Source organism: Idiotropiscis lumnitzeri, chromosome 11, assembly GCF_059441095.1.
Source record: "Idiotropiscis lumnitzeri isolate Australia: NSW breed Sydney's pygmy pipehorse chromosome 11, RoL_Ilum_1.0, whole genome shotgun sequence".
Lineage (NCBI taxonomy): Eukaryota > Metazoa > Chordata > Actinopteri > Syngnathiformes > Syngnathidae > Idiotropiscis > Idiotropiscis lumnitzeri.
The window spans coordinates 11,474,517-11,498,686 of NC_142401.1; the positions used below are offsets into that span (position 1 = coordinate 11,474,517).

General features: G+C 42.8%; 1 protein-coding gene and 32 non-coding genes across 33 annotated transcripts in view; 32 read left to right on the forward strand and 1 right to left on the reverse strand.

The window, feature by feature from the left end:
- The window catches only part of srgap3 (SLIT-ROBO Rho GTPase activating protein 3), a 68,037-nt gene that overhangs the window by 11,537 nt on the left and 32,330 nt on the right, over positions 1 to 24,170 (reverse strand). Inside the window, exons 6-12 of the mRNA XM_088308838.1 lie at positions 23,388 to 23,573; positions 20,879 to 21,007; positions 6,001 to 6,222; positions 4,930 to 5,031; positions 4,104 to 4,301; positions 3,863 to 3,947; positions 857 to 884 (exon numbers count right to left, since the gene is read on the reverse strand). Coding sequence (XP_088164964.1) covers positions 857 to 884; positions 3,863 to 3,947; positions 4,104 to 4,301; positions 4,930 to 5,031; positions 6,001 to 6,222; positions 20,879 to 21,007; positions 23,388 to 23,573 — 950 coding nt within the window. The remainder of the gene's footprint in view (positions 1 to 856; positions 885 to 3,862; positions 3,948 to 4,103; positions 4,302 to 4,929; positions 5,032 to 6,000; positions 6,223 to 20,878; positions 21,008 to 23,387; positions 23,574 to 24,170) is intronic.
- Positions 7,205 to 7,276, forward strand: trnae-uuc (transfer RNA glutamic acid (anticodon UUC)). Its single transcript has one exon. It is a non-coding gene; the product is annotated as a tRNA-Glu (tRNA).
- trnae-uuc (transfer RNA glutamic acid (anticodon UUC)) lies at positions 7,489 to 7,560 on the forward strand. Its single transcript has one exon. It is a non-coding gene; the product is annotated as a tRNA-Glu (tRNA).
- Positions 7,972 to 8,043, forward strand: trnae-uuc (transfer RNA glutamic acid (anticodon UUC)). Its single transcript has one exon. It is a non-coding gene; the product is annotated as a tRNA-Glu (tRNA).
- Positions 8,249 to 8,320, forward strand: trnae-uuc (transfer RNA glutamic acid (anticodon UUC)). The gene has a single exon. It is a non-coding gene; the product is annotated as a tRNA-Glu (tRNA).
- Positions 8,817 to 8,888, forward strand: trnae-uuc (transfer RNA glutamic acid (anticodon UUC)). Its single transcript has one exon. It is a non-coding gene; the product is annotated as a tRNA-Glu (tRNA).
- trnae-uuc (transfer RNA glutamic acid (anticodon UUC)) lies at positions 9,577 to 9,648 on the forward strand. Its single transcript has one exon. It is a non-coding gene; the product is annotated as a tRNA-Glu (tRNA).
- On the forward strand, positions 9,861 to 9,932 carry trnae-uuc (transfer RNA glutamic acid (anticodon UUC)). Its single transcript has one exon. It is a non-coding gene; the product is annotated as a tRNA-Glu (tRNA).
- On the forward strand, positions 10,427 to 10,498 carry trnae-uuc (transfer RNA glutamic acid (anticodon UUC)). The gene has a single exon. It is a non-coding gene; the product is annotated as a tRNA-Glu (tRNA).
- trnae-uuc (transfer RNA glutamic acid (anticodon UUC)) lies at positions 10,711 to 10,782 on the forward strand. Its single transcript has one exon. It is a non-coding gene; the product is annotated as a tRNA-Glu (tRNA).
- Positions 10,995 to 11,066, forward strand: trnae-uuc (transfer RNA glutamic acid (anticodon UUC)). The gene has a single exon. It is a non-coding gene; the product is annotated as a tRNA-Glu (tRNA).
- On the forward strand, positions 11,279 to 11,350 carry trnae-uuc (transfer RNA glutamic acid (anticodon UUC)). The gene has a single exon. It is a non-coding gene; the product is annotated as a tRNA-Glu (tRNA).
- trnae-uuc (transfer RNA glutamic acid (anticodon UUC)) lies at positions 11,563 to 11,634 on the forward strand. The gene has a single exon. It is a non-coding gene; the product is annotated as a tRNA-Glu (tRNA).
- trnae-uuc (transfer RNA glutamic acid (anticodon UUC)) lies at positions 12,046 to 12,117 on the forward strand. The gene has a single exon. It is a non-coding gene; the product is annotated as a tRNA-Glu (tRNA).
- On the forward strand, positions 12,330 to 12,401 carry trnae-uuc (transfer RNA glutamic acid (anticodon UUC)). The gene has a single exon. It is a non-coding gene; the product is annotated as a tRNA-Glu (tRNA).
- Positions 12,614 to 12,685, forward strand: trnae-uuc (transfer RNA glutamic acid (anticodon UUC)). The gene has a single exon. It is a non-coding gene; the product is annotated as a tRNA-Glu (tRNA).
- trnae-uuc (transfer RNA glutamic acid (anticodon UUC)) lies at positions 12,898 to 12,969 on the forward strand. Its single transcript has one exon. It is a non-coding gene; the product is annotated as a tRNA-Glu (tRNA).
- trnae-uuc (transfer RNA glutamic acid (anticodon UUC)) lies at positions 13,181 to 13,252 on the forward strand. The gene has a single exon. It is a non-coding gene; the product is annotated as a tRNA-Glu (tRNA).
- trnae-uuc (transfer RNA glutamic acid (anticodon UUC)) lies at positions 13,465 to 13,536 on the forward strand. Its single transcript has one exon. It is a non-coding gene; the product is annotated as a tRNA-Glu (tRNA).
- On the forward strand, positions 13,749 to 13,820 carry trnae-uuc (transfer RNA glutamic acid (anticodon UUC)). Its single transcript has one exon. It is a non-coding gene; the product is annotated as a tRNA-Glu (tRNA).
- On the forward strand, positions 14,033 to 14,104 carry trnae-uuc (transfer RNA glutamic acid (anticodon UUC)). Its single transcript has one exon. It is a non-coding gene; the product is annotated as a tRNA-Glu (tRNA).
- Positions 14,516 to 14,587, forward strand: trnae-uuc (transfer RNA glutamic acid (anticodon UUC)). The gene has a single exon. It is a non-coding gene; the product is annotated as a tRNA-Glu (tRNA).
- Positions 14,800 to 14,871, forward strand: trnae-uuc (transfer RNA glutamic acid (anticodon UUC)). The gene has a single exon. It is a non-coding gene; the product is annotated as a tRNA-Glu (tRNA).
- trnae-uuc (transfer RNA glutamic acid (anticodon UUC)) lies at positions 15,084 to 15,155 on the forward strand. The gene has a single exon. It is a non-coding gene; the product is annotated as a tRNA-Glu (tRNA).
- On the forward strand, positions 15,368 to 15,439 carry trnae-uuc (transfer RNA glutamic acid (anticodon UUC)). Its single transcript has one exon. It is a non-coding gene; the product is annotated as a tRNA-Glu (tRNA).
- Positions 15,651 to 15,722, forward strand: trnae-uuc (transfer RNA glutamic acid (anticodon UUC)). Its single transcript has one exon. It is a non-coding gene; the product is annotated as a tRNA-Glu (tRNA).
- On the forward strand, positions 15,935 to 16,006 carry trnae-uuc (transfer RNA glutamic acid (anticodon UUC)). The gene has a single exon. It is a non-coding gene; the product is annotated as a tRNA-Glu (tRNA).
- Positions 16,219 to 16,290, forward strand: trnae-uuc (transfer RNA glutamic acid (anticodon UUC)). The gene has a single exon. It is a non-coding gene; the product is annotated as a tRNA-Glu (tRNA).
- Positions 16,503 to 16,574, forward strand: trnae-uuc (transfer RNA glutamic acid (anticodon UUC)). Its single transcript has one exon. It is a non-coding gene; the product is annotated as a tRNA-Glu (tRNA).
- On the forward strand, positions 16,787 to 16,858 carry trnae-uuc (transfer RNA glutamic acid (anticodon UUC)). Its single transcript has one exon. It is a non-coding gene; the product is annotated as a tRNA-Glu (tRNA).
- On the forward strand, positions 17,071 to 17,142 carry trnae-uuc (transfer RNA glutamic acid (anticodon UUC)). The gene has a single exon. It is a non-coding gene; the product is annotated as a tRNA-Glu (tRNA).
- trnae-uuc (transfer RNA glutamic acid (anticodon UUC)) lies at positions 17,911 to 17,982 on the forward strand. Its single transcript has one exon. It is a non-coding gene; the product is annotated as a tRNA-Glu (tRNA).
- On the forward strand, positions 18,196 to 18,267 carry trnae-uuc (transfer RNA glutamic acid (anticodon UUC)). The gene has a single exon. It is a non-coding gene; the product is annotated as a tRNA-Glu (tRNA).

A 24,170-nucleotide genomic window follows, 5' to 3' on the forward strand; every position in this document is an offset into this window, starting at 1 on the left:
ATATATATATATATATATATATATATATATATATATATATATATATATATATATATATATATATACTCAAAGGTTGTTCCTAACTGTGTGGGAGAGAGAAAGGGGGTATTTAATTTGACACAAACATCACAATATTCTGTGTAGATATAATAAAATAAAATAAAAAAATAAAAAATATATTAACTACAACTGCATAATACAATGTGTCTTTAAAAAGATTAAGTAGAGTTTTGATTGGCACAGTCATAATGTTAGTAATTGAACAACGTTTAATTACATTGAGAGCTTTCCTGACCCAATCAGCTGTTTTTAGACAAGTCACACCAGGAAAGCAGTGACAGCTCTGACAGAGGCTGGAGTGACAGCCGAAACTGTCAGCAAAGTCAGAGAATTTCTCTCTCTTTACCAGAAAAAACTAAAACATTTGTCTGGACAAAAGAAATTTAAAATCGATTATAAAAAGGAGACAAGAAAGCGAGAGGGAGATGTTTAAATATTGCAGTTGTGGGAGTGGATTTGAACTCCAATGCATCAGCTATTTCTAATATTCTAGTAGAAAATTGAACCTTATTAAATCACATGAGAAGAGCAATATTAAAAACACCTCAGAGGATGATGCCGTATAGCGCCACAGCAAACCACAACAAATATCTAGCCAACTTTTCGATAAGGCTTTGAATGTGCAAGTGTATCCAATAATGTGTCATTTGAGCGTATAAAAAAAGGTTACATGATAAAATCAAATAAATGTCACAATGTTTTTTTTCCCATCTTCTCTTTGGCAGCGGAACTGAATGCTGTAAATGTCTGGGATTGATGAAATAAACAGATGCTTTGAAAACTCATCCGAACTCACCTTGTGGTTCCGCATTCAGCTCTTTCCCCTGAGGAAAAGACACACAAAGAGGAAAAGAGGGAAATGTTTTATATTAGTGCTGGAAGCGAATATATTAAACAGACTGCTGTGTCCAGCCTGAGAAGGACAAATGAAGCAGCGAAAGCGCCATCGGTTGGACAATGCTATTGAGCAATAGACGATAAAGCCTCGGGGGACCAGGAGGATATGGGGAAAGGGAGGGGCGGTGAGGAAGGGGTTCCACCTGCGGTGACACTGAACAATGACTGTGCCGCTTCATTGAGCCTTTTGTTGTAGCAAAAGACAAAACAAAACATTATATTTATATTTTTTTCTCCTCAAAAACACATCTATTACTAAGTCACAATAACACTAAAACTTGTAAATGTTGTATTGTAGCCTTTTTTTAAAAAAGAAAAATATCACAAAAGAACAACCAGGTTGATTCTCTTGAACCGAGTGAGCGTCAGATGGAAGGGAGTCCATGCACAACAAAAGCAACAATAGAACCAAAGTACTTGAACATTTTCTCTTTCCACCAAGCCACAATGGATAATCACAGCACGAGCAAAGCCACTTCTCTATACATCATTGTGGCAGATGGGGCCAAACAACAGCGTGTTTCCCACACATCATTCCACTGATTGATTATCATGTTTACCTCTGGTTGACCAACCGCAAATTTAGACGCTTCAAAATTTAAACGATGCATACATCCTTGGTTGACCTATACAATGTAAAGTAATATTATATCATTGATTATCGATCGATTATCAATTCCGTTTTCTTCAAATGAAACTATGTATGGTATCATTTAGAAACGCGACATAAAATGACATTATGTCATCAAAACACAAAGCTGACACTCTAATAATTCACAAATAGTGCGGGAGGAGAGTCCTTTTTCACGTTTTTGAAAATGGTTCAATAAAACAAGATATTGCTTGCCGCCATACATGTATGAATTTGCAATGTGTAATAAGGTATGTGGAAAAAAAATGTAAACCATCATTTTATATTTAAGTAAGTTGTTTTTACATGGATTTTTTCCCAACATATTTTAGTTAGAGACTTAAAATGGAGACGAAGGGCTTAACAATATGGCCAGAAATTAAATTACTTAAATCATTTCACAGTAATGGTGAGTGTAAAAGTGTAAAAATCAAAATAAAAATCATTTTTGATCCGCATTACGCAGCTCGTAGGGTGACACCGCAATGTGGACGCGATACTTTTTTTTAACCAGCTCAGAGCGGAGTAGTTAGTGCGTCCACGAGTGGAATACCACTTCTGATAGGTGAGCTTGAAAGGGATAAGGGAACTCTAAAAAATCAATACAAAACAAAAAAAACAAAAAACGCATATTTGACAATCACGAAATGGCATTGTCAGAGAATTTTTATATACCCTATTCAGTACTAAATTCCATTGCACTCTCTTATTTATTTATCTAATTTATATATTGTCTGTATTATTGTTGTATTGCACTGGAGAGGGGAGCCCTCTAATCTCGTTGCACACTTGAGTACAATGACAATAAAGGGATTTCTAATTCTAATTCTAATTATGATTTCAACCCGACAATGAGAAATTGTTCAGCCTTAAAATGAAAGCAGAGTCCATTAATGTCTTCCAGCCGCTCCCAAAAAACATTTTGTTTTGTGATTTTTAAAAAGAAAAATACCACTCTGTAATATTGTACTTTGTACTTAAGAAAAAAAAAAAATCCCAAATATTTTGCTTCAATTCAACGGATATAATGCTGCTATTTCATCTAAATCAAAGCAAAAGCTAGGTGGTTGGTTTAAATTCCGTTTGTTTCATGTTTAGTTTGACAGTCAACTTAACTGGGAGAGGCCTTAAAGAGCCCAAATCCTGTTTTTGGAACAATTGTTCACAATCTGCCAAATTACTGCTTGTTGGGAAGTGAGTTGAGTTCACTGCCACCATATGATGCTCAGATCTCAGATTTCTGCTCGCAAGCCATAACAACAATAACTTAGGTCAACAAAAAAAGTCCAAAAGTCCAGTCACTTGTATCGCAATGCCCCAGTGTATACGTGTTTAATTAACATCGGAATAGTATTATATGGCAAAGACAGAATTTTATATTGGATCGCATTGACGTTACTGTGGTGAGCCAAACAAAGAGAGAGTGAGAGTGCAAACTGCACATAAAAAATAATTATGAGATTTTATGTACCATCAAGGATCAATGCATGACGATGTTTTTATTCGGTGCCCTGTGGCACGCAATTTCATCTTGTACCCCGTGCCATGCTAACACGCAGCCCCACAGATGTGACAGTTTGGACAAGAAGCGGTGAGCTAATGAGCACAGCACAGCCCTGATTGATCACCTGAATAATTAAACGCCGGTGATACCTGGAGACACCATATGCCGCGTTCATGCGCTCTCTGCTGCTCCGCCACAGAGGTAAACAAACCTAATCCGCCCAAAGATGAATGTGAACTGCTGTATAATGTGAGGGTTGCTTGTTTGCTGTCGTGCTCAAAAGGCAGAAGGACAGAATATGTTATTAAGTAAGTAAATGTATCCTCAGCTGTCTCATGTGTCCGTCTATTAGGAAAGATCTTGATGCAGTAGCAGCTGCAGAGATGAAGATGGACCTTCTGATTGATTAAGCGTAAAATATTCACGGCTGAGGTGACCAGGGCACCCATGGGAGTAGGAGGGGCAAAAAGAACCAATCTCTCTCGCTTTTTGTAAACCCTATTTTCCAGAATAAAAGGTGTGATATTATAAGAATAAAACGAGTATATTAAGACTATCTTGGAGAAATGTCAATATCTTCATAAGACTATGACTTCCATCCGGGCAAGTCTATTTTTTTTCATCAAAAAGGAAAATAATCTTTTATAAAGTTGATTCCCTGCTGCCTATTATTAGATAAGACCAGCATGTGCTCCAACCCCGAAGGCAGCGATTGTAAAGCAAGTGAGGGTCACATTAACAAGGAGGTCGTGCGAGGTGAGGATTCTTACCTTCGCCAAGGGTCTGCTTTAGTAAGTCATGCTTGGCCTGCAGCTTAATGATGAGGTTACTGCCATTCAGGTACTCCTTGAATTTCTAAAGCGAGACATTCAGGCGACAATGAGTCAGAGGCGCCTCTAATCCCGCATAACACGAGCCAGATCATGGAAATGCTAATCGAACAAGGATGTTTTCGATCTCTTTGGTGTTTAATTGAAATTTCAGGTAGATAAAGGCATTGGATGGACTCACCGAGAGGTAGAACATTTCAGTCTCCTGTTGGTTGGCCCTCCTTTTTGCTACATTCATCTTGCTCATGTAGGACTCGGAGGCTAGGGACTTGATGGATTCAGTGGAGCGGCTATGTTGGAAGGCGTCTGACACGTCAAAGTCTTCCACTGTCAGCATGTCCTGCAGAGTTTGCATGGTCGCGTCCAAGGTCTTTCTCACCTGCACAAAAGGAAAGCAGATGTCAATGTAAGCAATGCCAATTTAGCCTCTGAGGAGGGAAAAAAACCCACTGACGAAACAATAAGCGACCTTATTTTCAAGGGCGAGATACAATATAATTTGTATTGCAGTGAAATGAAAAGCAAGTCACGTATGAGTAAAGGAGGAAACCGCTAAAATGAACGAGTGCAAAAGCTTACATATTTTTGAGCGGGGCACAGATTGATAAAGCTCATTCCGAGTAATGGCACGCCTCATCCATTACTGCATATAACAGAAGACGCGGGGAGGGAGAAGAGGCAAAGCAATTGGCACAGGAACACGGCTTATTATCACCTCCATTTGCACTTTTGTGTCTGCTGCTTTTTGATGAGAAAGCCCTCTCTTCATCAACATAACACACTTTCATACAGAATACAACACTGGCACAGTGACAAGGCACTAAATAAATTCTCAGCCCCCGCATTGGGGGGTCAGCGCAGAGTAATTGCAATGAGGACAGATGGTGATGTGGCCCTGGTCTGTGGCTCCAGGGAACAGCAGACAAACCTTTCTCCATCAGGGGGAAGGTGGTGTTGGGGAGGTGGGGGAGCTGGTGGACACACAAAAAGCCCCCGTAAATCCTCACCTCCTCATTCTCAATCTTCAGTGTAGCCAAGCGAGACTGTAGCTGATGGTAGCGCATCAAGAGCTCTGTCTGGACGGGCTGTTGGGCACTAACCTGGCACACCTAAGAAAAAGAAAAAGGAGAATAAGCATTTAGCGACAGATGGTAGATAATATGTTTTACATTTGGTAGTGGATGGGTGGTTAGCACTGCACACACAGTGTGGGCAGGATGGCATTATTAGCGCTGGTTGCGAAGCGACCAATCAGGTAGTAGCCTGGTGACTTTTCCTCACTGGTTTAGTAGGTCACAACTTGGCGATATTTATTTGTCACTTATAGAAAGGAGCAGTAAACATGATAGAAGTGACACATATGTGACCTTGCTACTTTTAAGGTAATAATTTCGTTTTTAATAATGCTAAAATAGTTTTTCTACCACTCACAGAGAAAGCTCCAAAGTAGTGGCGTTCTACCTCCATCACTGTACCTTATTCACCACGTCATGGTACAACACTGGAACATAGCAATAATTATTGAGTCTTCATATCTTTCTTTCCTCTGCCGCTCTCACTGGAGAACTATGCCAAAACCTATAGTTTGTCATTTTGAAATCGCTCTGCCGCCATCACCTGTTATATATGTACAATGTCGTCACAACGTGCTGCCGCGCGAATTTAACATTTTTCAAGCAGTAGCAGAAACTCATCTCGTATACGCTACGGAAGTACATACATGACAAATGTGTTGGTTGACATTGCATTGTGCGGTGCTAAGTGCAGAGTGAAAAGGCCTTTAGAGATATGGTACTAAGCAGTCAGGACAAAAGAGAAGAGTAACACGTTTTTCTGAGGTGGCCATGGGAAAAACACATTTCTTTAGATGGTCACTGAACTGAGGTCTAATGATTTGCTGACATTCTAAAACGGATGTCTATTCCTTGTTTCATTTTTGAGCCAAAATTGATTGAGTCAAGGCACATTACAAAAATCTAATAAAAATGTCATATACACATCATTCAAAGTACGTTATATTTCTCCCTGTACAAAATGCTACTAAAGTGGGAATATGCTGAGCAGAGAGATCACCTCACCTCATCTCCCATGTGTGGCAGGTACTCGAAGCGCATTGGAGGGCAGAACACCTGGTTGTGCATATCCATGAGCTTGTGCTTGTCGCTGCGAGAGTCCAAGTTGTCCACGGCGTTCTCGATGACATCGAGTCCCTCGTGGCGAGACGTCTCCAGGTTGTACTCTGCCGACAAGTAGGTCCTAAAGGTCCGTGCCAAGCTAGCGTGGTACCCCAGGTCGCAGCACTGTGAAGACATTTCAGATAATTTATCAGGAAGAAACGCGTTGTGGTTCTCATATAGGAAATGATGTTGGAACAGCTTGCTCGGGAATATGAAGGAATGCGCTTAAAAGCCCTAAATTACATCTTGTTGATCTTCCAAAACAAGAGCTCACACTGATCGGCGTTAGCCTAGTAGGATAATTACAGAGCTTTATCACACTGAGCGGTATGAAGTAACCCAATTAAGCAAAGGGATGTTTGGGGGGGAGCATTAGGGGGAGCTGGGGGCGACTGACAGTTGTGAATCACTAAGCAAACGCTCTTTAGTGCTTGTTAGCACGAGGAAACTCTCTTTACTTTGAAGCAGCATTAATAAGTCACTCAAATGAAAGAGGAGACTGAAGGGGTGATGCAAATGAGTTTTTCTCATAAGTAATCTATGTGACAACAAAACATAGTCAAATCTAAAAGTCTGCCGCAGCAGAAGCTGGAGTGAAAGGATGATTGAACACATTTACAGTCAAGCAATGGTGACTATGTTTCTTTCTTCTCAGTACAATAAATGTTTTCATGTTCATTTAAATATTCAGTACCACGTATATTCATTCTCAGGAGGAGGAAGGGAATAGGATTTGAATCTGAATTTATATATTTTTCTTGGGCATGTGTTTTTCACTGGAATTATTGGCTTAAACAACAAGCAACAAAAATGAATCGAGCACCTGTAGGCCTAGTCCCATATGGTCTAGTGGTTAGGATCTCTGGTTTTCACCCAGGTGCCCTGGGTTCAACTCCCGGTATGTGAATAGCGGTCCTGTACTGTTCCTCAATTGGCTGAAAATTTTACTTTAAGAACCTATCTCTTAAACCATGTCCCCCATTTGGTCTCGGGCTTATGTTGTCAGTGTTTAGTTTCTAGCATTGTAAACCCTTTACCATTTTACCGCTTCCATGATTGGCTTCAACAACAGGCCAAAAAATTATTCGACCACCCGGAGACCGTGTCCCATATGGTCTAGCGGCTAGGATCCCTGGTTTTCACCCAGGTGGCCCGGGTTCAACTCCCGGTATGGGAAGAGTGGTCCAGAACGACTCCTAGATTCACTGATGATAGTCTTCATGAACTTGCTGCTTTAAGAACCGTTCTCCTAAACCATGGACCCCATTCCGTCTACCGCATAAGTCATTTTTAGCTTCTAGCATGGGAAAGTCTTTGTTAAATTTTTACCTCCTCCATGATTGTCTTCCACAACAGGCCGAAAAATTATACAACCACCCGCAGACCATGTCCCATATGGTCTAGCGGTTAGGATCCCTGGTTTTCACCCAGGTGGCCCGGGTTCAACTCCCGGTATGGGAAGGCTGGTCCAGAATGACTACTAGATTCACTGATGATAGACTTCATGCACTTGGTGCTTTAAGAACCCTTCTCTTTAACCATGGACCCCATTCCGTCTACCGCATAAGTCATTTTTAGCTTCTAGCATGGGAAAGTCTTTGTTAAGATTTTACCTCCTCAACGATTGGCTTCACCAACAGGCTGAAAAATTAAACGACCACCCGCAGACTATGTCCCATATGATTCACTGATGATAGACATCATGTACTTGCTGCTTTAAGAACCCTTCTCTTTAACCATGTACCCCATTCAGTCTCGCGCTTATGTTGTCAGTGTCTAGCTTCTTGCATTGTAAACCCGGTACCATTTTACCGCTTCCATGATTGGCTTAAACAACAGGCCAAAAAATTAAACGAGCATGTAGTGACAATGTCCCATATGGTCTAGCGGTTAGGATCCCTGGTTTTCACCCAGGTGGCCCGGGTTCAACTCCCGGTATGGGAAGGGTGGTCCAGAAAGACTCCTAGATTCACTGATGATCGACATCATGTACTTGCTGCTTTAAGAACCCTTCTCTTTAACCATGGACCCCATTCCGTCTACCGCATTTTTAGCTTCTAGCGTGGGAAAGTCTTTGTTAAATTTTTACCTCCTCCATGATTGGCTTCAACAACAGGCCGAAAAATTATACAACCACCCGCTGACCATGTCCCATATGGTCTAGCGGTTAGGATCCCTGGTTTTCACCCAGGTGGCCCGGGTTCAACTCCCGGTATGGGAAGGCTGGTCCAGAATGAGTCCTAGATTCACTGATGATAGACATCATGTACTTGCTGCTTTAAGAACCCTTCTCTTTAACCATGGACCCCCTTCCGTCTACCGCATAAGTCATTTTTAGCTTCTAGCGTGAGAAAGTCTTTGTTAAATTTTTACCTCCTCCATGATTGGCTTCAACAACAGGCCGAAAAATTATACAACCACCCGCAGACCATGTCCCATATGGTCTAGCGGTTAGGATCCCTGGTTTTCACCCAGGTGGCCCAAGTTCAACTCCCGGTATGGGAAGAGTGGTCCAGAACGACACCTAGATTCACTGATGATAGTCTTCATGAACTTGCTGCTTTAAGAACCGTTCTCCTAAACCATGGATCCCATTCCGTCTACCGCATAAGTCATTTTTAGCTTCTAGCATGGGAAAGTCTTTGTTAAATTTTTACCTCCTCCATGATTGGCTTCCACAACAGGCCGAAAAATTATACAACCACCCGCAGACCATGTCCCATATGGTCTAGCGGTTAGAATCCCTGGTTTTCACCCAGGTGGCCCGGGTTCAACTCCCGGTATGGGAAGGCTGGTCCAGAATGACTACTAGATACACTGATGATAGACTTCATGCACTTGCTGCTTTAAGAACCCTTCTCTTTAACCATGGACCCCATTCCGTCTACCGCATAAGTCATTTTTAGCTTCTAGCATGGGAAAGTCTTTGTTAAGATTTTACCTCCTCCACGATTGGCTTCACCAACAGGCTGAAAAATTAAACGACCACCCGCACACCATGTCCCATATGATTCACTGATGATAGACTTCATGTACTTGCTGCTTTAAGAACCCTTCTCTTTAACCATGTACCCCATTCAGTCTCGCGCTTATGTTGTCAGTGTCTAGCTTCTTGCATTGTAAACCCGGTACCATTTTACCGCTTCCATGATTGGCTTAAACAACAGGCCAAAAAATTAAACGAGCATGTAGTGACAATGTCCCATATGGTCTAGCGGTTACGATCCCTGGTTTTCACCCAGGTGGCCCGGGTTCAACTCCTGGTATGGGAAGGGTGGTCCAGAAAGACTCCTAGATTCACTGATGATCGACATCATGTACTTGCTGCTTTAAGAACCCTTCTCTTTAACCATGGACCCCATTCCGTCTACCGCATTTTTAGCTTCTAGCGTGGGAAAGTCTTTGTTAAATTTTTACCTCCTCCATGATTGGCTTCAACAACAGGCCGAAAAATTATACAACCACCCGCCGACCATGTCCCATATGGTCTAGCGGTTAGGATCCCTGGTTTTCACCCAGGTGGCCCGGGTTCAACTCCCGGTATGGGAAGGCTGGTCCAGAATGAGTCCTAGATTCACTGATGATAGACATCATGTACTTGCTGCTTGAAGAACCCTTTTCTTTAACCATGGACCCCATTCCGTCTACCGCATAAGTCATTTTTAGCTTCTAGCGTGGGAAAGTCTTTGTTAAATTTTTACCTCCTCCATGATTGGCTTCAACAACAGGCCGAAAAATTATACAACCACCCGCAGACCATGTCCCATATGGTCTAGCGTTTAGGATCCCTGGTTTTCACCCAGGTGGCCCGGGTTCAACTCCCGGTATGGGAAGCCTGGTCCAGAATGAGTCCTAGATTCACTGATGATAGACTTCATGAACTAGCTGCTTTAAGAACCCTTCTCTTAAACCATGTACCCCATTCAGTCTTGCGCTTATGTTGTCAGTGTCTAGCTTCTTGCATTGTAAACCCGGTACCATTTTACCTCCTCCATGATTGGCTTCAACAACAGGCCGAAAAATTATACAACCACACGCAGACCATGCCCCATGTGGTCTAGCGGTTAGGATCCCTGGTTTTCACCCAGGTGGCCCAGGTTCAACTCCCGGTATGGGTAGGGTGGTCCTGAATGACTCCTAGATTCACTCATGATAGACTTCAAGAACGTGCTACTTTAAGAATCCTTTTCTTAAACCTTGGACCCCATTACATCGACAGCTAAATTCATTTTTAGCTTCTAGCATGGGAAAGTCTTTAAGATTTTACCTCCTCCATGATTGGCTTCAACAACAGGCCGAAAGATTATACTACCACTCGGAGACCATGTCCCATATGGTCTAGCGGTTAGGATCCCTGGTTTTCACCCAGGTGGCCCGGGTTCAACTCCTGGTATGGGAAGGGTGGTCCAGAAAGACTCCTATATTCACTGATGATAGACATCATGTACTTGCTGCTTTAAGAACCCTTCTCTTTAACCATGGACCCCATTCCGTCTACCGCATAAGTCATTTTTAGCTTCTAGCGTGGGAAAGTCTTTGTTGAATTTTTACCTCCTCCATGATTGGCTTCCACAACAGGCCGAAAAATTATACAACCACCCGCAGACCATGTCCTATATGGTCTAGCGGTTAGGATCCCTGGTTTTCACCCAGGTGGCCCGGGTTCAACTCCCGGTATGGGAAGGGTGGTCCAGAAAGACTCCTAGATTCACTGATGATAGACATCATGTACTTGCTGCTTTAAGAACCCTTCTCTTTAACCATGGACCCCATTCCGTCTACCGCATAAGTCATTTTTAGCTTCTAGCGTGGGAAAGTCTTTGTTAAATTTTTACCTCCTCCATGATTGGCTTCAACAACAGGCCGAAAAATTATACAACCACCCGCAGACCATGTCCCATATAGTCTAGTGGTTAGGATCCCTGGTTTTCACCCAGGTGGCCCGGGTTCAACTCCCGGTATGGGAAGGCTGGTCCAGAATGAGTCCTAGATTCACTGATGATAGACATCATGTACTTGCTGCTTTAAGAACCCTTCTCTTTAACCATGGACCCCCTTCCGTCTACCGCATAAGTCATTTTTAGCTTCTAGCGTGAGAAAGTCTTTGTTAAATTTTTACCTCCTCCATGATTGGCTTCAACAACAGGCCGAAAAATTATACAACCACCCGCAGACCATGTCCCATATGGTCTAGCGGTTAGGATCCCTGGTTTTCACCCAGGTGGCCCGGGTTCAACTCCCGGTATGGGAAGAGTGGTCCAGAACGACACCTAGATTCACTGATGATAGTCTTCATGAACTTGCTGCTTTAAGAACTGTTCTCCTAAACCATGGACCCCATTCCGTCTCCCGCTTAAGTCGTTTTTAGCTTCTAGCATGGGAAAGTCTTTGTTAAATTTTTACCTCCTCCATGATTGGCTTCCACAACAGGCCGAAAAATTATACAACCACCCGCAGACCATGTCCCATATGGTCTAGCGGTTAGGATCCCTGGTTTTCACCCAGGTGGCCCGGGTTCAACTCCCGGTATGGGAAGGCTGGTCCAGAATGACTACTAGATTCACTGATGATAGACTTCATGCACTTGCTGCTTTAAGAACCCTTCTCTTTAACCATGGACCCGATTCCGTCTACCGCATAAGTCATTTTTAGCTTCTAGCATGGGAAAGTCTTTGTTAAGATTTTACCTCCTCCACGATTGGCTTCACCAACAGGCTGAAAAATTAAACGACCACCCGCAGACCATGTCCCATATGATTCACTGATGATAGACTTCATGTACTTGCTGCTTTAAGAACCCTTCTCTTTAACCATGTACCCCATTCAGTCTCGCGCTTATGTTGTCAGTGTCTAGCTTCTTGCATTGTAAACCCGGTACCATTTTACCGCTTCCATGATTGGCTTAAACAACAGGCCAAAAAATTAAACGAGCATGTAGTGACAATGTCCCATATGGTCTAGCGGTTAGGATCCCTGGTTTTCACCCAGGTGGCCCGGGTTCAACTCCCGGTATGGGAAGGGTGGTCCAGAAAGACTCCTAGATTCACTGATGATCGACATCATGTACTTGCTGCTTTAAGAACCCTTCTCTTTAACCATGGACCCCATTCCGTCTACCGCATAAGTCATTTTTAGCTTCTAGCGTGGGAAAGTCTTTGTTAAATTTTTACCTCCTCCATGATTGGCTTCCACAACAGGCCGAAAAATTATACAACCACCCGCAGACCATGTCCCATATGGTCTAGCGGTTAGGATCCCTGGTTTTCACCCAGGTGGCCCGGGTTCAACTCCTGGTATGGGAAGGGTGGTCCAGAAAGACTCCTAGATTCACTGATGATAGACATCATGTACTTGCTGCTTTAAGAACCCTTCTCTTTAACCATGGACTCCATTCCGTCTACCCCATGAGTCATTTTTAGCTTCTAGCGTGGGAAAGTCTTTGTTAAATTTTTACCTCCTCCATGATTGGCTTCAACAACAGGCCGAAAAATTATACAACCACCCGCAAACCATGTCCCATATGGTCTAGCGGTTAGGATCCCTGGTTTTCACCCAGGTGGCCCGGGTTCAACTCCCGGTATGGGAAGGCTGGTCCAGAGTGCGTCCGAGATTCACTGATGATGGACTTCAAGAACTTGCTGCTTTAAGAACCCTTCTCTTAAACCATGGACCCCATTCTGTCTACCGCATAAGTCATTTTTAGCTTCTAGCATGGGAAAGACTTTGTTAAATTTTTACCTCCTCCATGATTGGCTTCAACAACAGGCCGAAAAATTATACGACCACGCGGAGTCCATATCCCATATGGTCTAGCGGTTAGGATCCCTGGTTTTCACCCAGGTGGCCCGGGTTCAACTCCCGGTATGGGAAGGGTGGTCCAGAAAGACTCCTAGATTCACTAATGATAGACATCATGTACTTGCTCCTTTAATAACCTTCTCTTTAACCATGGACCCCATTCCGTCTACCGCATAAGTCATTTTTAGCTTCGAGCGTGGGAAAGTCCTTGTTAAATTTTTACCTCCTCAATGATTGGCTTCAACAACAGGCCGAAAAATTATACAACCACCCGCAGACCATGTCCCATATGGTCTAGCGGTTAGGATCCCTGGTTTTCACCCAGGTGGCCCGGGTTCAACTCCCGGTATGGGAAGGCTGGTCCAGAATAAGTCCTAGATTCACTGATGATGGACTTCAAGAACTTGCTCTTTTAAGAACCCTTCTCTTAAACCATGGACCCCATTCCATCTACCGCATCAGTCATTTTTAGCTTCTAGCATGGGAAAGTCTTTGTTAAGATTTTACCTCCTCCATGATTGGCTTCAACAACAGGCCGAAAAATTATACAGCCACCCACCTACAATGTCCCATATGGTCTAGCGGTTAGGATCCCTGGTTTTCACCCAGGTGGCCCGGGTTCAACTCCCGGTATGGGAAGGCTGGTCCAGAATGAGTCCTAGATTCACTGATGATAGAGATCATGTACTTGCTGCTTTAAGAACCCTTCTCTTTAACCATGGACCCCCTTCCGTCTACCGCATAAGTCATTTTTAGCTTCTAGCGTGAGAAAGTCTTTGTTAAATTTTTACCTCCTCCATGATTGGCTTCAACAACAGGCCGAAAAATTATACAACCACCCGCAGACCATGTCCCATATGGTCTAGCGGTTAGGATCCCTGGTTTTCACCCAGGTGGCCCGGGTTCAACTCCCGGTATGGGAAGAGTGGTCCAGAACGACACCTAGATTCACTGATGATAGTCTTCATGAACTTGCTCCTTTAAGAACTGTTCTCCTAAACCATGGACCCCATTCCGTCTCCCGCTTAAGTCATTTTTAGCTTCTAGCATGGGAAAGTCTTTGTTAAATTTTTACCTCCTCCATGATTGGCTTCCACAACAGGCCGAAAAATTATACAACCACCCGCAGACCATGTCCCATATGGTCTAGCGGTTAGGATCCCTGGTTTTCACCCAGGTGGCCCGGGTTCAACTCCCGGTATGGGAAGGCTGGTCCAGAATGACTACTAGATTCACTGATGATAGACTTCATGCACTTGCTGCTTTAAGAACCCTTCTCTTTAACCATGGACCCGATTCCGTCTACCGCATAAGTAATTTTTAGCTTCTAGCATGGGAAAGTCTTTGTTAAGATTTTACCTCCTCCACGATTGGCTTCACCAACAGGCTGAAAAATTAAACGACCACCCGCAGACCATGTCCCATATGATTCACTGATGATAGACTTCATGTACTTGCTGCTTTAAGAACCCTTCTCTTTAACCATGTACCCCATTCAGTCTCGCGCTTATGTTGTCAGTGTCTAGCTTCTTGCATTGTAAACCCGGTACCATTTTACCGCTTCCATGATTGGCTTAAACAACAGGCCAAAAAATTAAACGAGCATGTAGTGACAATGTCCCATATGGTCTAGCGGTTAGGATCCCTGGTTTTCACCCAGGTGGCCCGGGTTCAACTCCCGGTATGGGAAGGGTGGTCCAGAAAGACTCCTAGATTCACTGATGATCGACATCATGTACTTGCTGCTTTAAGAACCCTTCTCTTTAACCATGGACCCCATTCCGTCTACCGCATAAGTCATTTTTAGCTTCTAGCGTGGGAAAGTCTTTGTTAAATTTTTACCTCCTCCATGATTGGCTTCCACAACAGGCCGAAAAATTATACAACCACCCGCAGACCATGTCCCATATGGTCTAGCGGTTAGGATCCCTGGTTTTCACCCAGGTGGCCCGGGTTCAACTCCTGGTATGGGAAGGGTGGTCCAGAAAGACTCCTAGATTCACTGATGATAGACATCATGTACTTGCTGCTTTAAGAACCCTTCTCTTTAACCATGGACTCCATTCCGTCTACCCCATGAGTCATTTTTAGCTTCTAGCGTGGGAAAGTCTTTGTTAAATTTTTACCTCCTCCATGATTGGCTTCAACAACAGGCCGAAAAATTATACAACCACCCGCAAACCATGTCCCATATGGTCTAGCGGTTAGGATCCCTGGTTTTCACCCAGGTGGCCCGGGTTCAACTCCCGGTATGGGAAGGCTGGTCCAGAGTGCGTCCGAGATTCACTGATGATGGACTTCAAGAACTTGCTGCTTTAAGAACCCTTCTCTTAAACCATGGACCCCATTCTGTCTACCGCATAAGTCATTTTTAGCTTCTAGCATGGGAAAGACTTTGTTAAATTTTTACCTCCTCCATGATTGGCTTCAACAACAGGCCGAAAAATTATACGACCACGCGGAGTCCATATCCCATATGGTCTAGCGGTTAGGATCCCTGGTTTTCACCCAGGTGGCCCGGGTTCAACTCCCGGTATGGGAAGGGTGGTCCAGAAAGACTCCTAGATTCACTAATGATAGACATCATGTACTTGCTCCTTTAATAACCTTCTCTTTAACCATGGACCCCATTCCGTCTACCGCATAAGTCATTTTTAGCTTCGAGCGTGGGAAAGTCCTTGTTAAATTTTTACCTCCTCAATGATTGGCTTCAACAACAGGCCGAAAAATTATACAACCACCCGCAGACCATGTCCCATATGGTCTAGCGGTTAGGATCCCTGGTTTTCACCCAGGTGGCCCGGGTTCAACTCCCGGTATGGGAAGGCTGGTCCAGAATGAGTCCTAGATTCACTGATGATGGACTTCAAGAACTTGCTCTTTTAAGAACCCTTCTCTTAAACCATGGACCCCATTCCATCTACCGCATAAGTCATTTTTAGCTTCTAGCATGGGAAAGTCTTTGTTAAGATTTTACCTCCTCCATGATTGGCTTCAACAACAGGCCGAAAAATTATACAGCCACCCACCTACAATGTCCCATATGGTCTAGCGGTTAGGATCCCTGGTTTTCACCCAGGTGGCCCGGGTTCAACTCCCGGTATGGGAAGGGTGGTCCAGAGAGACTCCTAGATTCACTGATGATAGACATCATGTACTTGCTGCTTTAAGAACCCTTCTCTTTAACCATGGACCCCATTCCGTCTACCGCATAAGTCATTTTTAGCTTCTTGCGTGGGAAAGTCTTTGTTAAATTTTTACCTCCTCCATGATTGGCTTCCACAACAGGCCGAAAAATTATACAACCACCCGCAGACCATGTCCCATATGGTCTAGCGGTTAGGATCCCTGGTTTTCACCCAGGTGGCCCGGGTTCAACTCCCGGTATGGGAAGGGTGGTCCAGAGAGACTCCTAGATTCACTGATGATAGACGTCATGTACTTGCTGCTTTAAGAACCCTTCTCTTTAACCATGGACCCCATTCCGTCTACCGCATAAGTAATTTTTAGCTTCTAGCATGGGAAAGTCTTTGTTAAAATTTTACCTCCTCCACGATTGGCTTCAACAACAGGCCGAAAAATTATACGACCACCCGGAGACCATGTCCCATATGGTCTAGCGGTTAGGATCCCTGGTTTTCACCCAGGTGGCCCGGGTTCAACTCCCGGTATGGGAAGGGTGGTCCAGAAAGACTCCTAGATTCACTGATGATAGACATCATGTACTTGCTGCTTTAAGAACCCTTCTCTATAACCATGGACCCCATTCCGTCTACCGCATATGTCATTTTTAGCTTCTAGCATGGGAAAGTCTTTGTTAAAATTTTACCTCCTCCATGATAGGCTTCAACAACAGGCCGAAAAATTATACAACCACCCACCGACCATGTCCCATATGGTCTAGCGGTTAGGATCCCTGGTTTTCACCCAGGTGGCCCGGGTTCAACTCCCGGTATGGGAAGGGTGGTCCAGAAAGACTCCTAGATTCACTGATGATAGACATCATGTACTTGCTGCTTTAAGAACCCTTCTCTTTAACCATGGACCCCATTCCGTCTACCGCATAAGTCATTTTTAGCTTCTAGCATGGGAAAGTCTTTGTTAAGATTTTACCTCCTCAAAGATTGGCTTCAACAACAGGCCGAAAAATTATACGACCACCCGGAGACCATGTCCCATATGGTCTAGCGGGTAGGATCCCTGGTTTTCACCCAGGTGGCCCGGGTTCAACTCCCGGTATGGGCAGGGTGGTCCAGAATGACTCCTGGATTCACTAATGATAGACTTCATGAACGTGCTGCTTTAAGAATCCTTCTCTTAAACCATGTACCCCATTCAGTCTCGCACTTATGTTGTCAGTGTCTAGCTTCTTGCATTGTAAACCCGGTACCATTTTACCGCTTCCATGTTTGGCCTAAACAACAGGCCAAAAAATTAAACGAGCATGTAGTGACAATGTCCCATATGGTCTAGCGGTTGCGGATCCCGGGTCTTCACCCAGGTGTCCCGGTTTCGACTCCCGTCATGGGAAGGATGGTCTTGCATTCACTGATGATCGGCTTCATGAATTTAATGCTTTAAGAACCCATCTCTCAAACCATGTACCCCATTCGGTCTCACGCTCATGTTGTCACTGTTTAGCTTCTATCATTGTAAACCCTTTACCATTTTACCTCTCCATGATTGGCTTAAATAACAGGCAGAAAAATGAAACGAGCACACGGAAATCATGTCCCAGATAGTCTAGTGCTTAGGATCCTTGCTTTTCACCCAGGTGGCCCGGGTTCAACTCCCGGTATGGGAAGGGTGGTCCTGAATGAATCCTAGGTTCACTCATGATAGACTTCAAGAACTTGCTGCTTTAAGAATCCTTTTCTGAAACCTTGGACCCCATTCCATCTACCGCTAAATTCATTTTTAGCTTCTAGCATGGGAAAGTCTTTAAGATTTTACCACCTCCATGATTGGCTTCAACAACAGGCTGAAAAATTAAACGACCACATAGGGGCCGTGTCCCATATGGTCTAGCGGTTAGGATCCCTGGTTTTCACCCAGGTGGCCTGGGTTCAACTCCCGGTATGGGAAGGCTGGTCCAGAATGAATGCTAGATTCACTGATGATAGACTTCATGAACTTGCTGCTTTAAAAACCCTTCTCTTTAACCATGTACCCCATTCAGTCTCGCGCTTATGTTGTCAGTGTCTAGCTTCTTGCATTGTAAACGCGGTACCATTTTACCGCTTCCATGATTGGCTTAAACAACAGGCCAAAAAATTGAACGAGCATGTAGTGACAATGTCCCATATGGTCTAGCGGTTAGGATCCCTGGTTTTCACCCAGGTGGCCCGGGTTCAACTCCCGGTATGGGAAGGGTGGTCCTGAAAGACTCCGCAAAAGTAATTTTTAGCTTCTAGCATTGGAAAGTCTTTGTTAAGATTTTACCTCCTCCATGATTGGCTTCACCAACAGGCTGAAAAATTAAACGACCACATAGGGGCAGTGTCCCATATGGTCTAGCGGTTAGGATCCCTGGTTTTCACCCAGGTACCCCGGGTTCAACTCCCGGTATGGCAAAGTTGGTTCCTTACAGTTCCAGGATTTGCTAGTGATTGGCATTAAGAACTTGCTGTCTTCTGAACTTATCTTCTAAACTGTATGTGTCTTTCTTGAACTTTAATCCACATTCTGTCAAGTGTTTTGGTTGTCAGAGTTCATCTTCCAGCATGGGCATGTCTTTGGTTTATTTCAGTTTTTTGATTTGCTGATGATTGGCTTCAAGAACGTCTTGGTTTCGTCTCGTAAACCCTACGTCTCTCTTAAACCATGTACCCCATTCGGTCAAGCGCTTATGTTGTTCGTGTTTAGCTTCTAGCATTGGAAAGTCTTTGTTACGATTTTAGCTATTCCATGATTGGCTTCAACTACGGGCCGAAAAATGAATCGACCACGTTAGGACCACGTCCCATAGGGTCTAGCGGTTAGGATCTACTGGCTTTTGATGTGAGCTGAATCGTCAAACCCTTTTCTTTCCTTGCCCAGCAAGTGGCAGCCAAACTAGACATCCTTACAATCCCATTCCACGCAGCTCAGCAAGGATTTGGTATGCTATCGACCATTCAGCATCCAGACAGTGGAATCAAACAAGCGGAACAAGAGCACGAGACTAAAAAACTCATAAATCAGTATCTCAATGCTGCAAGTTAGTATTTACATATCATAAACAACAAAATGAGACTGATATGACATATATTCCCTGCTATGCATCACTACATCCAGACAAATTTAATGACTTGTGTCTGACTCCGCCGGACCACTCCTAATGTAGTGCCATATGGTAGCCTCAGGGAACACCAGTCGGAATATTAAAACACACGAAAAAATAATAGAAGAAACGCAATGAAGGGGTGGCAATTTTTTATAATTTGGAACAGGATGCCAGATTTTTTTGCATTTGGTGTCGAGAAACTAGTCATCTTTCTCACAGACAACATTCTGACTGATTACATTATTTAACTCAACACATGATCAATGCAATGTTCCACAAGTGCATTCTCAACATAAATTCACTTTAACGAAAAATGGGTCTCCTTGCTGACGTGTTGCAAAGCACCACCGATGTCTACTTGAGCAAAAAAAATAAAATAATAGGTCACAGTAACTCACGTAAAAAAAGTATTAATTATACACTTCTTATTCATTAAAAATAGCGCAGGATTTGTCTTTAACAGTCTGCAGGTAATAGCTTTTTTTTTTGTTTTTCTTAATTGGATGTGTATACGTTGAGAAAAAAAATCTTTCAAGAACTTTTTTCAAATCGCATTTAGGAAAGAAAGACAAGTATCTCTTCCAATAACTTTTGTCATTTGTTTGAAATATCTGTGTTTTGCATGTTGTCTCTGTGGCTGCGTGGGCTTTGCGTGGCTTGTCTTTGTAGGTTAATGGAATCATTTAAATGATTATTTATGCATACTAGTGATTCCCAATCATTAAATAATCTTATTTCACTTTACAATTAAATGCCTTTCCAACAAACCGTTGAAGATACATTAGCGCCTTCAGATATTTGAGAAATTAGGCGTGGCTCAATGCAAAACAACATAAATGCACTTACAAATAGCATCGGTGTTCCAGTGTTAAGCAATAAATATTGGAACACAAACAATTCTTTATCCTCTGTGAAGCTGACAAAATTTATCGCAGCTTACGGAGGGGTGGTGCCCATCGCCATGTTTATCTGTTAGTCAGTATTAAACCGCACGCACCTCAAGGAAGAGCACAATCTCCAGTGAAGCAAAAAATGTGGCAAAAATTTTTACTTTTTTACATTCTATTGACATATCTTATTACTGAATGTGTTTTTAAGTGTAATATTATGCAGTGCTACTTTTCTCATTAAAAACAATTTTATTTGGGCTTTTTGGGATGGATTAATAGCATTTCCATTTCTTTCAATGGGGAAAGATAACTTCACAGAACAAATGAACAGTATAGCCTCTGTTGTGAAGTAGTTGAGATTATCATTAAATGTATGTGTTTATTTCGAACACGAAATGATGACTTCTAAAACTGAATTATTGTAAGTGTTGCACATAGAAAATGCAACACAATTAATTTGGAAAAATTTAAATTCTCCAAAAAACGCTGAGTAAGCTCCAATAGAAGAGCTGACAAAAAAATAAAGAGGACAGCGATACAGAAAATGGATAGATCAATACAGACAGAAGATTTTTTTTGCATCATTTCGTGAAAAATTAGGAGCGGCTGCACTGGCTTGTGCGTAATCCAATGAGTATAGTCAATGCATTCATTCATATAATTCACAAGGCTTTCAAGAGTATGATGAACAGTTGGTGTTGAACAACAACGCTAAATAGGAAAAGAAATGCAACAAGTTGAGGGTGCGAGACACTCGAGTCATCACAGTTAAATCCACTTCAACTCTCAGCTGAGCCACGTAAACAAAGTCGTGCGGTACACTTACGTCTATCATATCTGCGACATCGTGGATGTAATATTTGGCCACCACCGCGTTTGTTGCTGCCAGGTTCAACAAATAGTCATTGCGGGCTTTGGTGCACTTGAGCTTATTCTCGGAGTACTTGGCTTGCCTCTAGAGAGGGGAGAACAGATGAAGGGAAAAACACATCAGTGGGTAAATCAAGCAGATGTGCGTGTGTCTGCGTGTGGGTGGGGGTGCGTGGGTGTGTGTGTGTGCGCTGAAGCAGCTGCAGCTCTGGGACCCTCCGAGAGGCAGAGACGGTCGCGGGATGTTTGGAAACACTCCAGGGAAGCTGCATCTACATTAGTCATGTGTTAAGCGGCGCGCGCAGGCTTGTGTTTAGTCATGAATGTGTTTCTCAACACTCAGGAGACTGCACAATGCTGACAAAAAAGGCTGCGACTTTAACAGCTGGTGCACTCAGCGGGCATAACGCATCTAATGAGGGCCTATACAAGAAGTACAGCACAACTTAGCCCTCTACAAATACCCGTTACAATATCTAGTTACTTGACAAGGAAATTTATTAAGCACATTGAGATGCAGCTACAACCACAATATTAAATACCAATGGCCCGCGGCCACTTAGGAACTGGTCGCGGCGGGCCATCAGATGAAAAAAAAAAAAAAGGTTTTGCACTACTTGTAGTTTATTTAGTATTTGAGGTTGAAAGATACTTCATTTTGAAAAGTGACCAGCTTCTCACCTCGTGACATGTCTCAGGCACATTGCATGAGTATTAAACCCACAAGCTAGCAAAATGAGTTAAAAAAAAAAAACACATACAAAGCCCAATTTGCACAATATGCGGTGAGCAAAGTTGGCGGTCCGCAAAAGTTATGGATTTGTTTTAACCGGTCCGCGGCGGAAAAAAGGTTGGGGACCACTGCTGCTTGGTTCTGTATGACCTTTTAAGTTGTGAGTGTGAATGGTTTGTCTCGATGCGCCCTGCGATTGGCTAGTGACAAGTGACCCTGCCTCTCGTCCAAAGTCAGCTGCGATAGACTCCAGCTCACCCTCAACTCGAATGAGGGCTAGTGGAAATGGAAGGATAGGTCAATGGAGAGGTATAAATAATGAAATGGAAATTTTACTGGAAAACAAAGATTTGTCATTTAAACCCCAAAATATAATTAAATTCAATTAATATTAGCTGTTTACAAATAAAATGTAGTTGCATTGAACTAGTCAAATACTTTTCTTGCACTGACTTAACAGGGTAGCTTCCTTTTCGACCGTGTGCACGTTTTGCTCTATATCATAAAGCCCTCGGCATGCAAATTTCAATGGTACCGCATAGGTAGGCTATTTCCACCTCAAAGTGTGAGCCAGAGACAACATCAATAGCTCCGAAACGAGGCACTAGAAGGGTGGAATGTTCCTTGCTGCACTGCGTTATAAAAAGTGCTCAATTCCCAAAGCAAGAGCCATCTCATATAAATCAGAAACACTGTCATGCGCTGAGCCTCTTGATTTCTTCCACCTGATCTATAAAAGGGAATTTCATTTGCATGAGGAATTTCCAGAGGAAGCTCCTGAGTGAAAACTGTTGAAAGTAATAGTACTTTGCAGCAATAGAATGCAAGCTGAGCTTGCCTTTGAGCTTGGAGTTCTGCAGTCTCCGCAGAGACGTTTCGACTCACTAGCTAAGCTTGCTGCTGTTTCTGGCTGTCTTATATTATATATTTTTGTTACCTCTGCAAAGGAGGTCTTGTTGTAATCTCCATTGGCTTGACCCTTTGATATGACTTAAATGTAGACGATCATGCTTTAAAAGCAGTGGTGTGCAAACCATGGCCCACGGGCCGGATAAGGCCCACTCCTTTCTTTAAGTTGGCCATCCAAGCATTTAAGTAGTCAACAGTCTTTCAATATTTACTGTATTAATTCATCACCTGTCCCTAAAATTGGTTAATTCATTCATCTAATAAAATAATTGTTTAATTGATGTAGAGGGGAAAAAAAATCTACAACTTTAAAAAGAAATTAGTAAAATAAAAATAAATTTTAATTGAATAAAAACATTAATTCTAATTAAATGAATTGTACATGTAAAAATTAATTGTGTTAGTTTTATAATAAAATAGTTGACAGACATTTTAAATAATTAAATATTTTTGTTTATTATTTTAGATAATTAAAAGTAAATTAAGGTTATTTTTTTCAGGGTTATTTTTGTAAACGAAAACTAACAAAACAACTACAACTAGAATTGAAAACACATTTTCCTTAATGAAATAAAATAAAAAAAACTAAAATGTGTTAGAAAAATGAATACTAACTGAAAGCACATTTTACGTTTACAAAACTAACTAAAACTAGAGAAAATGTGCTTCGGCAATTAATTTAATACACCAGCCTGAGGTAGATTTTAAAATGCGGTTGATTTCAAATGTAGTTTTAATTATTTTGTTAATTTTTGTGAACTATACTCACCATGTTCTCCATCCATTCCAGGATTAATATCCCCAGTAAATACTAAATACCCACCTTCTCTTTCATTTTCTCGATCTTCCTAACAGAGCTGCGTCGGGACTGCCGGTCTTCGTGTCGCAGGAGGTTCACGTTGAGATCTCCCGACTTGCTAAATTGCTTCTCCTCCTGTTTCTCCGCATCCTTCAGCTTGCTCTCGGCGCTGATGCTCTCCGTGTGGTACATGTGATACGTCTTCATCACCTGTGGAGGACAAGCCAAAGTTCAACAACGGCTGCCAACATCGGCATGCTTATATCATCATCATCTCGTTGTGCAGACTCAATTGGCAGGCTTTGGGGGATGCTGTTTTCAATATGAAGGTGGTTTGACTTGAAAATGGAATGTTGTAGTCCTACTCCACTAGAATGAGAAAGCACTTTAAAAAGAGCCCAGTCAGACTAATCTATGATTTACAGAACAGAATGAGCCACTGAGAAATATCCCCTTCCAAACTCTTCAGTTCTTTCCAAAGGCTGCTTTGCTCTTTCATGGTGGCCTGGTGGATCATTTAGGGCTAAAGATATGGCAGTAGCACACATGTCACCACACATGGAACTTCTCAACAGAATACAGGAAGTCATATTTCCAAGCCATCCTCACATCCCGCGACTTTTTTTTCTACCATTTCCCTACTACAATTGAGATACTTAATACTGCTGCAGCAAGGTGACAACGTGTCTGTAGTGGCAGAAGGAATGAAAAGAGTACCCTGTATTCTTGTTAAATGTAACCACATGCTTCTTCCTCAATCTTGTAAAGTGTCACCCAGATGTGAGTGGTGTCTTTTAACATCCTAAA